Below are 13066 nucleotides of genomic sequence, written 5' to 3'. Positions count from 1 at the left end.
ATAACCATAAGGAAAGAAGTTTACTGGCTTGATATAGTAACATAAATTGGATTGCAGTAACCCTATTACTCTCACCATTGGAAGCTACTGTATCCAAATTGACCGTCCATTTCCGCCTCAAAATCCTTACTCTACAGATCCTATTTCTCCTCATGAGAACCAATTCCCTGGAGAAACAGGCCTTGAAAAGTTCCTTCTTGTTCATGCCATACTTGGAAATGGTAAGCGTAGCTTGATGGCTCTTTCTTTTATCGTATGGCACAGACAACTCCTGGGCCACTTTCTGTCCAACATGAAATTATTGAAATGCCTCGGAAAATTCCCTCATGGGTACAAATCTATATGGTTGATTCTTAAATGCCCAATATTGTTGTTGATCTTTTTTCGAAGTGACTTCCTACAAGAAATCTAACATGCTCTTGCGGTCAAGGCACCTGAAACCCATAGATTCAAAGAATTCGATCATATTATCACGGGGGCCCTTATATACAATCTGACCATCAGAAATTCAGGAATATATCGTCAAAGATTTCATATGTTTTCGGCGTTAGTTTCAGCAACGAAATAAAGGTTGTCTCATCCAAGAAGTGGACACTATGGCGTAAGCATTTCACAATTTGATATGTTGTTGAGTTGTCCAACCCTGTTGATATCTCATCCATGAATAGAGCCCATGAAGGACCAACCAGCATCTCAATTGTAGTTACACGTTTCTTGTGGCCCTGTAATATCCCTTTGTGCATCTCATCTCCAATTATTGTATCCGCACAAATGTCCAACCCTAATATCTTATGTAATTTGTAACAAGGCTTTTTTAGTGCCCCTCCATAGTGACCGCCTTCATAAAAACATCAATATCTAGATCAATTATGATTCCAACTTATTTTTCTCTTCTCGAAAGCTCAACCAACATGTCATACTTGGTCCCAACCCCTTGACATCGACTAGAGAAGTACATAGTTTCTCGCACAGTAGGGTCTTCAACAACGCATCACAGTCGACTCTGCAACACCAAAATTATTAGCTGCTTAAAGTGAAACTACCAATAGCTCAGCTACAAGCTTCACGGGTCCAACACCACACCACATGTCCTCCTCAGGCACTCAAGCACGTTTGACGTTTCTTGGCCATGTTTTGAAATTCACTAGGACAAAAAAATTCAAAATAGAGGGGTGGCTCAATGATTTAGGAGATCCCTTCTAGCGGATCCTTGCCTCTCCGTCAACAGATCTAATATGAAAGTGGTAGCTTTAAAATTGCACCAAATGACTGAGATATTTCAAAGTCCTCTGATGTCATCTTTAACATTCCAATCCAATCCACATTTAAATTAAAACTAGCAGAGTATCTAAAATAGATTCCAAACCTGCTTAAGAATCCAGAACAAAAGGAATTTGTGGGACGTCTTCTGGAATGATCGATCTCATGGAGGCAATTCACTCCACACTACAATTCTCAACATGGCACTTTGTCCAACCTAACAACACTCCTTCGTCGCTAATTCAAGCTTCAAATTTCTGGGCAACAATGATCACTTGGCTATACGCAACATATGAAGAGGCTTCACACCTTTTCCAAGCTACATAACCACAATTTCCTCTTCCAGTGCACAATTCACATGCCACCGGTGACACAACACAGTGTTAGCTCCACGTCATGCTCTTCCATGTTGGGCAGATAGTCCACTGGCTCAAATGGCTTATTTCAGATGGTTGTCACCTCTCAGCTCACGTGCCCCTACGCTCACACTGAGGAAGCCTCACATCAACCCACATCCCCAACAATCCACCAAACTTTAAAAAATACCTTTATTTTGCGCAGAATTTACTTAGGCCCTCCCGTGAGGGAGTGAGGCTGGGAGTGAGGCCTAGACCTGCTATGATATGAACTTAAAATTGAATAATGCACACACTTACATTGATCAAATAATATAAACTATATACATGAAGTTTTGTCTCAAGATAGGGAAACTATCTTGGACACGTAATGAGTTGGTTGAAAGAATATCTCAACCACACACCAATCAAAGAAACAACTAGATCTAAACAACAACTACAGAACAGAAACAAACTCCTTTACATAGAATTAATCACAACTGAGACAAGTAGGAATTATGCTTTCAAGTTATTTATGGATGAACATAAATCCAAAATTGTTCAAATTGAGACAAAAAAAATGTGACTTTTTATTTAATTAATCAAATTCCAACTATATTAAATATCCAAATTTATAATTAACATAAACTTACTATTTTCATATATATTAAATATCCAAATATATAATTAACATAATCTCAATTTTGTGTAGATCAAATTTATCAAAACAATGCCTCTCTGCTTTATAATAAAATAATCAAATTCTCACTATATCAAATATCCAAACTTATAATTAACATAAACTTACTAGTTTCATATTTATTAAATATTCAAATTTATAATTAACATAATTTCAAAGTGATGTAAATCAAATTTATTAAAATAATGTTTTTCCATTTTATATTGAATAATCAAGTTCTAACTATATTAAGTATCCAAATTTATAATTAACATAGAATCAAATTTTGGAAATAAACTTTATTCAAATTATATACTTAAATAAAACAATATTTAATATGGATTTATTGGTGATCTTCATAATGCTGGTACATTGTGGGGAGAAGTTTTCTTTCATACATTGTTATGAAACCAGCTCAAGAAAAGATAGAAAAGATAGATCAACACCTTAGAATTTAGCCTCTTCGAGGGGGCAACCTCCTTTACATTACATAAATGAACAATTCTCGGATGATACAAATGAAAAGACCTCCTTTCTATATATAGGAGTCCAAGGGGTTATAACATAATCAGAGCCGACATAACAATAATAAGGTAAGGGCACAATAATAACAATAGTGGGCTTCTATGGGGCACAATAGTAACAATATAGGCACTACATGTGTACATCAATATAATAAGTGGGTTGTACTTATAACAATAAGGGGTTACACTAGTAGTATAGGGGCCTAACATGCCCCTCTCCTTCAAAAAGCGTTGTCCTCAACGCTTGAGTAGTTCTTGATGCTTCTGTATAAAATTCTTGTCTTCCCATGTGGAATCTTCAGCGGGTAAGTTCTTCCACTTGATGAGATACTCTGAAATTGATTGATTTCGTAGCTGTCGGGTTATTGTTTCTGTGACTGCTCAAGGTTCCAATATGATTTTTCCTTCCTCTTCAATTTCTGGCAATATTGTTTGAATTGGGATCTTTTGCAACTTTTAAATAAGTGACCATACTTCTTCGTCCTTCTTCCATTCATCCTTTGCTTTATTTATCCAATCTGGTTGGATAATAGAAATAGCACAAAACAATGCTTTCACATCCTCATCCTTGAAGAGTCTTTCCATTCGGTAAGGTTGCCATTTTTTAAGTGCATGTAGTATTGCCAACATTTCCTTTTCATAAATAGCTTGCTTGAGATGTAGCAATAAAAATACCCAATCACCTACATCAAAACATTTTTCACTACGATGTTGATCTACTTGTTGTTTCGTTTGATTTTGCACCGAAGGGGTTATCCTTTAAAATTTGGAGAACTTGTTGTTGATGCTCAATGTGATCTTTTACTGCTTGAACCTTTTTCTTCTTGATATGTCCTTCTATCTCTAGAGTTTGAGGAGTGGTAATTTCTTCCAATCCTTTACAAGATATGGTCAGATTCATTTCTTGATGCTCGATGTGATCTTTCACTTCTTGAACATTTTTCTTCTTGATATATCCTTCTATCTTGATAGTTTGAGGAGTGGTATTTTCGAACAATGAATTACAAGATATGGTTGGCTTAATTTCTTCATTATCGATGTGATATTTCACTTTTTTCACCTTTTTCTTCTTGATATGTCCTTCTATCTTGAGAGTTTGAGGAGTGGTAATTCTTGCCAATGCTTTATAAGATATGGTCTGATTCATTTCTTCTTTCTCTGGGGTGTGGTCCTGGCGTATATCTTCTTCTTTTGATGTTTCTTGATCCTTTTCTTCCTCCTCTTCATATTCTATGTAAAATAATTTCTTCTCAGCACACTTATGACCTTTAGTGCATTTCCTATCAAAATTGTAACAAAGCGCTTTTTCTCTTTTTCTTCCAATTGTTGTGGTGTAATCCTTATAGGTTGTGGAAGGCTAGGAGGAACAACACTTCCATCTTTACAGTTGTGAGGGGTATTCTTCCTGGTTTACATAATTTTTCTTTCCAATATGTCACAAATCCCTTTTACTCTTTCCAATTGTTGTGGTGTTGCTCTAAAGAAGGTGTTGCTCTTTGTATCCTCATAATGTGCAATCATTTCCTCCGTGAAAACTGACCATGTAACAAGTTATTTACGAGAACAAAGCCCTTCATACCATAAAAATTGAGCTGGTTCTAAATATGAAGATGCAATACATACCTTTTGTAATAGTGGTACACCATGTAGATCAAAATATTGCTCCATCTGAAGTATCCAATTTACCGGATCCTTGCCATCAAACTTCCTCATCTTGTTTTTTCTTGATTTTAGGAGCTCGATCTTGAAATGACTCTAACTCTGTACTTTCAAATCTTTAAGTTTTGAAATTGTGACCTGTAGTAGCCCTCTATGTCCTCTTACCAATGCCACAAGTCTGACCCAAATTGGATTCTCCAAGGAAGAGTTATGCGAAAACTCCCACAGTGACTTGATTATAGACTATTTTAGTAGAGCGAACTTGTACGACGTGCCATGAGTCACTCTTTCAACCTTTGGATCTGAAAAATGCATACAGGAAACCACAGTCCGTCCTCTTTCTGTACCTTCTTATGAAATTTCAATCCGATCCCCAGAGAGAGTGTTATGACGATTTTCCCCAGGTCACCTGTTTTGAATGTAATTCAGGAGTCTGCAAAAAGACCAACTTCCTCAGATCATATCTCCGCAAATATCATGCAAACAGCTCTGAAATTCAGATCCAAGGTTCAGCGTGATTTCTTTGCAAGTGGGTTTTTTTTGCGACTTCTAAAACGTCACAGAAAAAAAAGTTGTAGCGAAAATTCCACGATGACCTGTTTGGAGCAGCAAAACCCTAGAATCCAAAGCTTTGATACCAAATGTTATGAAACCAGCTCAAGAAAAGATAGAAAGATATATCAACGCCTTAGAATTTAGCCTCTTCGAGGGGGCAACCTCCTTTACATTACATAAATGAACAATTCTCGGATGATACAAATGAAAAGACCTCCTTTCTATATATAGGAGTCCAAGGGGTTATAACATAATCAGAGCCGACATAACAATAATAAGGTAAGGGCACAATAATAACAATAGTGGGCTTCTATGGGGCACAATAGTAACAATATGGGCACTACATGGGTACATCAATATAATAAGTGGGTTGTACTTATAACAATAAGGGGTTACACTAGTAGTATAGGGGCCTAACAGACACCTCCACACTTTCCACATTCTATCAACAACTATATGCATGAATTTCATAATAACCAACAATATTTATGGATGACAATAAATCCAAAATTGTTAAAATACAAGCAAAATGTAACTCCTCTTTCAATTACTAAAATTCCAAGTATAATTATCCGAATTTGTAATTAACATAAACTTAGTAATTTGAAATATCTTAATTATCAAAATATATAATAAAAATAAACTCAATATTTATTTATTTATTTATTTTTATTTTTATTTATTAAAACATCTCTACTTTATATTCAATAATCAAACTCCAACTATATTAAATATTCAAATTTATAATTAACATAAATTTACTAATTAACATAAGGTTGATATATTTTGTGAAGTGCAGAGGAAGCTTTCTTACCTCACACCTCTGAACAATGTATAAACAACTATGCACCTAATTTCTATAGCATCCAACTATATTTATGGATTAACATAATTAAAATAAAATTCAAAGAGACAAGTAAATGTAGCTTCTTGCTCAAGTTGTTGCTTGTGTAGCATATGACAAAGGCTGATGTAGTTGTTGTATTTATGTTTTTGTAATTGCTAGCAACCCTATTTTAGCAAAGGTGAATGGATTTGAATGTTAGTATATGTATGCCATGTATAAATGCCATTGAGATGTGGTTGAGAGTATGAAGCCATGTCTATTTGTGACATGTATCTATATTGATGTAAATCCATGTAAAACTCAACATAGATCCTTGTGTTTAATATTGGGTTAGAGTATTGAGGTGTCTTTAGAATTGTATATGTTGTTGTCTATGATATGCTGAGAGTGTGTTGATACTGCTCGTAACGTTTTCACATTGATTCTATTGTTGAAAACTTGATGTGACTGGTTAAAAAATTTATATGTGAAGTTAGAGTTTGTTGGTTGATTTTTTCAGAGAGATATATTGTTGGGAGAGTTTTGTTGCTTTAACGATATTGGAGAAAGTTTTTTTGGGTTGATGAGGTAGGGTTTGTCGAATATTTTGTATTGCATAAAATATTATTTTGAGGAGCGAGATATATGTGGATCTAGTAGGAAAATAGATGAAATGTGGCCTATAGATAATGGAACATAGAATAGTGGGCTCAGTCTCAAAATGTATGAGAGGTAGTCCACAAGGGTTTGAAGGTTGGGGTCTTCAATGTGGCAAGTATTAGTTTTATCATGGGGTGGTGGGTTCCTTTGGTTGGTGGCCTCAGAAACTATTGGAGGTAAGGGCATGCAATAGGTTCGGGCCTGCATATTTTTGGAAGTGATGGATTTTTTCAGGTGGTGGATTGGAGTAAGTGGGTTCTAACGTGCATCACAAGTAGGTGTGAACACTGGTGGTGGCCAGTGAATGATGTAATAAGAACATTTTAATAATAAGAAGAAAGAGAAAAAGTGAATGGTATTTTTTTCTCCTGAAATGGTTTCCACCTAATATCTCGTGTTAATATGCTTGGTTACATCTTGATTTATGTCTTATGTGTTTCACAAGAGTATTGTTTCTCTCATCATTTATGTGTTCTTGTATTACTTGTTTCTCATACAATTTACATTGCATAAATTATTTGTTGTATATTGTGTTGTTAATCATTAATTGGTCAGATTAAAGAAAGAAAAGGCAATAAGTATTAATAGATGATCAATCCAACACAAAAATAATTCAACCCATCCCCCCTCCCCCAGGTATTGTCAAGCACCAGCATCTCCAAGGGCATCCAATGTTGAATAAAATATAGATGAGAAAAACCTAAAAAGGACCCATTAGCTTAGATAAGATCAAAAAAATCATTCGAGTTTTCTTTTTCATTGCCACATGCTTTTAATTGCGCCACAAAAGCCCAAGGTTTGCAAGCTACTCCTTAATAAAGACATACACGTTACCTAATAAAGCTAATAATGTTGCTTCCAAAAGCATGAAATTCATTGACATTTCCAAATATAGAAGCCAATTTATCTCAACTTTCTTTTGAAATGACACATTTCTCCATGGTCTTTGACTTCATCATATTTTAACAAACTTGGTTACTTGTAACAACTACAATTTATGCAACTCTAGAAACGGTCCAATGACCTCTATACAATAATAAAAAAACATTTATTGCATAAATATTTTGCTCCCAAAAAAATACTCTTGCCACAAAAGTTTGGGAAAAAAAGTGATAGTTTTGTGGAAAATGCTATAAATGGTAATTTCACATTGGTTCATTGCAACAAAAACCCTTGCTTCTATCTTTGTTCTATAGATAGTTAAGTAACAAAATTTACAAATAACTCTAATTTAGGCTTCTACATAAAAATTATGATGACTATCTCAACATTCTCATCTACATTCAATATTTAATATAATTTGACCGAAAATAAAAGTGTACCATGATCAACTTACCTAAAATGTAATGATTTGAGATATGTGGGGTAATGAAGGCCCTTTTGTAGATCTAGACATCACCATAGGATCATTTAAAAAAACAAATCTACACCAACCAAAAAATGTGATGTTCTATCTTGATAAAGATAATCTAATTGGAACTAATAACAGATTTCTCAAAAATAAATAAAAACTAGCTTGCTATCAACATTGTGATACCATGTTCCCAGATGCGGGTGCCTCTTACGCGTAGCAACCCAAAGGCTCGTCACATGGGCAAGTGTCAGCCCGGACAAGCCACGCAGTAACTGGCAGACGGTTTCTTAAGAGTGACGGCGGTCGATCCTCAGCGAAATTTAATTCCAATCCTTTCAGTCTTAATGGTTCTCCTGCGAATTGGTGAGATGGCGCTACAAAGGCCAGAAACCTCTGTCATTTTCCCGCATTCTTTCATAGAGTTTGGGCACTCAGCAGAAGCTCTGGAAAATCCTCTGGTTCTGTGGGGGACTGCGCAAGGACTTTCCTGCTCTTTGGCAAATTTGATAATGCAGCGCGAGCGTCCGAGAATGAGCAGCCGTCGTGGAAGCTCAAGGGGTCGAGCTTCTGCTCAGAGGGCGGCAATTTCTCCCTCTTCTTCAGTTGAGGTCACTTCGGACCATCACCACTCCTCAAGTCAGGCAGCAGACCGTGGCAGGGCACCTGGGTATGGCGAAATCATGGAATGTGGTCACACAGCGCATCCCGCTGTCAGGTATAGAATTCCCTGCACTCTGGAAAATTCTACATTCATCGTCTCGGTTTCTGTTGAGCATTGTGGTAATTCTAGAGGTCAAGTGGAAGCACCGCAGAGAAACCCTCCTCCGGTTCCAGGGATTGTTCCCACAATTGATATGCAGGTGCCTACTATCGATCTACAACGCCCAATTAAGGAAAGCTCTTCCCCAGACTCTCAAGCTGCCCTTGCGGGCCCAAGCGAATTGGCTCAGAGGATCCTACTCTCTGATTCAGACAACCTCAAGCACTTCAGGGGCAAAGCGGAGGACGAGCCGCATACCACCGACTATGAATAATTCCACCAACAGTTCACTCACAGTGGCCGAGAAGGGAAAGCTTATCTCTGTTTTCGCTCATCGTTATCTATATGTGTTTGGTTTCAGTCCAGATTTCAAAATCTATGTGTTAGCTATCCATATGTTCTATGTGTCGGTCATAAGAAATGTCATGGATCGTATTGTTAGTCTGTCATCGCCCCAATTTTTGTACCTATTCAATTTTGGATATGTCTAAACTTGGGCAAACTGTCAATCACTCGACAGGAATCACAGGGCTAAGACTTTGTTGTAACACTGATATAATTTTTTGACTTTTTGTAATATAATAGATTAGCCTGATTCAGAAAAAAAAAACATTGTGATACCATGTAAGAGTGCAAAAAATAACCAAAAACCAAATTACTAAACTTAAAATCCCTTTCTATGAAAAGAGAATGTGAATGATTGAATCGCAAGACCTCCGGACATTCTCCTATCGTGTGATAAAGGAAAGCCTCAATTTCGAAGAATGATTGAAAAACGAAAGAAAAGTCCCTTCATTGCTTTTAAAACAAAATTACATTTATAAATCCAATAAAAATTTAGAACCATAATTAAAAGATAAAAACAAGCACATAAAGATATTGCTTAAAGCTTCTTATTAGAAATCTAAAGCAAATTAAATAAATTTTTATCATAATTAAAAGATAAAAACAAGCACATAAAGATATTGCTTAAAGCTTCTTATTAGAAATCTAAAGCAAATTAAATAAATTTTTATCTTTATCTTTATTCTTATTCTTATCCTCGCACTTAAGATTAAAATTCATCAGGTTCCACTTATATGTTTTTCTGGGTTACGGGGCTTTAAAATTAGAGTATGATTTCATAAAAAAAACTGTGAATTTAATTTTCATATTTTTAAAGATAAAGAAATTTTAAGTTTAAATTCAAGGTGAATAAATACATTGGCCTTTGTTATAAAACAAGGCTTTTTCATAAAAAAAATACCGCCCACTTCTGCTCTTCACAGCAAAGATTCCTGCAGTTATTCGAGGAAAAGCATACCATGCATATTATGCTCCTACCGGAAATATACGAGGATGCTTGCGTCTACCAGAAGTCAATGCTTGCCTGTACTAACGAGGAAACAATGAGACTGTGATAGATCCGTGAGATGCACAACCTGAGCTTACAGAGTCGGATTTGCCAGTGAAATTTGTAGGTCTCCCGGCATCCGCATCCATGAGTGCCGGTTGTGTGGGCTGAACGGTAAACTCTGTATTGTTGGTTAACATCGATACAACCTCTGACATTGCCGGCCGCAGCGCGGATGAGCCTTGAGTACAGAGAAGCGCAATTCTGATCACTCTTGACATCTGATCTATCGGGTACTGCCCTTCCAGTGATGGGTCCACAATATCCAGAACGTGGTCTTGCTGAAATTGATTCCAAGCCTGCACCATAAGCAAAATCATTACTACATTCTTTTGAATTAAGTGATTGTTCATGAGCTGCTTATCATAATCATCAAACCAAACTTTTGTAATATACTCGATACCCACCCACTTCAAAAGAAGCTGCATAGAGGCATCCAATCTTGCATCAATACACTTTCTCCCACTTACAATCTCTAGAACCACAATTCCATAACTATAAACGTCGGCTTTTTCCGTTAACTGCCCATGGACGGCATACTCAGGGGCAGTGTAACCTCTGCGTCATAACAAATCTCTGTAAGCTAAAATAAATGCCTGGATACAGAAGATCTTCTAAGAATAAGAAAAAATTGAACTGCAGAACTTACAATGTTAATAAGGCAATAAACCAATTGCACAACTTACATTGTTCCTCCCACTTTGGTAGAAAGATGGGTTTCGCCTTCTGGAAAGAATCTAGCCAATCCAAAATCTGCTATTTTAGCATGAAATTTGTCATCTAAAAGTATATTGGGACATTTGATATCTCTGTGTATAATGCGAACATCGGAATCCTCGTGTAGATATGCAAGTCCTCGTGCTGTGCCCACTATAATCTTTAAACGATTTTCCCAACTCAAAACATTTCGTATCTCTCCTGTAGAGCTCCAATACAAGTATTTGAAAACCTCCAAACAAATAATTGAAACAACACACGCTATTTTTAAAAACAACTTGAATCTTGGAAAAAGTATTGATCACAGGAACCTACTGAACAAATGTTTGTCAAGACTGTTATTTGACATGAATTCGTAAACCAGCAAGCGTTCATGCCCTTGCGTGCAACATCCGAGTAAACGAACAAGATTACGGTGACGGACGCTGGTGAGGAGCTTCACTTCTCCCAAACTCCGCCTCAGCTTGAGCAGTCTGCCTTCCATTCAGCTTTTTAACCGCGACATCCGTACCATCAGGAAGATTTCCCTGCTTATCGATTAAATCATTAGAATTAATCTGAAAACATCGCTTATATTTGGACAAACCATCAAATCCGCTTTTGGTATTATACCTTATAAACTTCACCGAATCCTCCTCTGCCGAGCATATTGTTTCTGTCAAAGTTCCCAGTCGCTGTTCTCATAACTTCGTAATCGAAGAGGAATTGATCGAAATTTCTCCTCGCACCGAGATTCTCATCTACGCGGAAACATGATGAAAATAATTTTGTAACCACTGTCCAATACGACCAAATTAAATAACTCAAAATAATTAGCAGGGAAACAGCTATAATGCAAGGAGGTATAATAACCTGTCTTGTCATTGCTCCTTCGATGTCTAACACGTCGATAGAAGCCTATCCAACACATCACCGCAACCAAAGCTATTCCGCCAATGCATCCTAACAGTATAGGTATTAGTTTCGATGACGATTTCCCCGACGGCGGTGTTAAATTAGGCGTTGCTGCGTTTAAAATTAAAGCAAACAAATCAAGATGCGTGTTATATCAGAACGAGAATCAAACAGCAAATAATTGCAGCAAATATATAAGACTCTTACGGGAAGTTTCGTTGTCTGTGAAAAACGAATAAGTTGAATATCGCATAAAACAGCCGGCCTCGAGACCTCGACCTTCACGATTTGGAGAACAGGTGAGTAATTGATTCCTGGCATTTGTCAGGCAGTCTTGGCAGCTACTGTTGATGAGGGTGGGCCAACATTGAGCGAGGCCATATAAGGAGCCATCAATGGAGCCAACAGCATAACCGTTATTTGCGGAAGCGTTGGCAATGAGTTGCCTGCATAACACGGTGGCTCTATGAGAGAAGATCTGTGGATCTGTGTCATTTGTGGAGGGACAGAGAGCGGAAGCCCCATTGTCCACATCCTCACTATAAAAACTGGAATTCTCATAGCGGAGGAAACAACCGTCGAGATGAATCCGACCACCATTAGAACGGGGGCACTTTTCCTTTACTTGAGTCTCCGCTGCCATTACGCATTCTGAGCATTCGTGGGCGGTTAAGTACTTTCGACACACTGCGAGGCCGTACACAGGATCCATTATGCCAAATTTGTTTTGCGTTGAGGTAGCGAAGCCATTAGAGAGATTTGAGCGGAGGTATGTAAAGACAGCATCTTGATTTTCCTGAAACGCTGTGGCGTTAACATACGAATAGGTTTTTGGGTCGCTGCACCCAAAGCCCACCTGTGCAGATTGGGGATCGTCTGCTGCCACGACAACCACAATCATCATGGCCACCAGAAATGGAAAATGGACAACTACAGCCATTAGTCCTGCCAACAACCAATCTCTGGAACACGAACTAACTTGAGATCCTTAGAGGAAGTCATGTTGAAAAGCAAATATTCGGGGTTTAGGTAAAACTCATGTTAAGTAAAGTCATGTTCAATTATTGCAGGGACCACTGGCTTTTTCTTTGCCGACATATCGGAAAACTACTTCGGTGAAATCAACGTACAACGCATGTGCACACTTGTTTATTGGCAGTGGAGAGAAATACAAGTGGTATTAGTATTTATTAGTAAATGGGTTTATTTATTTTTATTATTATCGTTTTAAAATAATATGCTTTTAAATTAAATTAATTTTAAATTACTGTTAATTTGAAAATAATTTGGTGTTTAAATTTAAATCAATTTTTCATTAATAAAAAATTATTTGGATTATATCATTATATTAATTAATTTTAATTTTTTAATGCGAAAAGTTTGATGCAATTAATTTGTAAATTTATTTTAATTATGGGTGGTGGTTTAGAAAATGGGCTTTGAAATCTTT

General features: G+C 36.8%; 2 protein-coding genes across 2 annotated transcripts; both read right to left on the bottom strand.

Annotated features, from left to right (window-relative positions):
* Positions 1–9986: 9986 nt before the first annotated feature.
* LOC149183092 (cysteine-rich receptor-like protein kinase 2) lies at positions 9987–11071 on the bottom strand. Its single transcript, XM_089418658.1, has 4 exons — positions 11038–11071; positions 10692–10923; positions 10413–10563; positions 9987–10304 (listed from the first exon to the last, which is right to left on the bottom strand). The coding sequence occupies exons 1-4, from the start codon at positions 11069–11071 to the stop codon at positions 9987–9989; spliced, it is 735 nt and encodes a 244-aa protein (XP_089274784.1).
* Positions 11072–11132: 61 nt separating this feature from the next.
* LOC149183091 (cysteine-rich receptor-like protein kinase 2) lies at positions 11133–12556 on the bottom strand. The gene is made up of 4 exons (XM_089414825.1): positions 11824–12556; positions 11575–11727; positions 11335–11462; positions 11133–11249 (listed from the first exon to the last, which is right to left on the bottom strand). The coding sequence occupies exons 1-4, from the start codon at positions 12554–12556 to the stop codon at positions 11133–11135; spliced, it is 1131 nt and encodes a 376-aa protein (XP_089270951.1).
* Between the last annotated feature and the right edge of the window lie 510 nt (positions 12557–13066).

This window comes from Pinus tabuliformis, chromosome 3_2 (assembly GCF_031772625.1).
Source record: "Pinus tabuliformis cultivar Carrire ecotype Pingquan chromosome 3_2, CPIR1, whole genome shotgun sequence".
NCBI lineage: Eukaryota > Viridiplantae > Streptophyta > Pinopsida > Pinales > Pinaceae > Pinus > Pinus tabuliformis.
The sequence above is the reverse complement of the archived record's forward strand: the minus strand, read 5'-3'. Positions and strand labels throughout refer to the sequence as shown.

Excerpts from the sequence above, each read along its gene's own strand:
- LOC149183092 (XM_089418658.1), bottom strand. The coding sequence starts at position 11,071 with ATGTCAAATAACAGTCTTGACAAACATTTGTTCA. Across the intron at positions 10,564-10,691 it reads ACCAAAGTGGGAGGAACAAT|AGGTTACACTGCCCCTGAGT; the intron begins GTAAGTTGTGCA and ends GTTATGACGCAG. Across the intron at positions 10,305-10,412 it reads TGCAGCTTCTTTTGAAGTGG|GCTTGGAATCAATTTCAGCA; the intron begins GTGGGTATCGAG and ends CTTATGGTGCAG.
- LOC149183091 (XM_089414825.1), bottom strand. The coding sequence starts at position 12,556 with ATGGCTGTAGTTGTCCATTTTCCATTTCTGGTGGCCATGATGATTGTG. Across the intron at positions 11,463-11,574 it reads AAGGAGCAATGACAAGACAG|ATGAGAATCTCGGTGCGAGG; the intron begins GTTATTATACCT and ends GTTTCCGCGTAG. Across the intron at positions 11,250-11,334 it reads GATTCGGTGAAGTTTATAAG|GGAAATCTTCCTGATGGTAC; the intron begins GTATAATACCAA and ends ATCGATAAGCAG.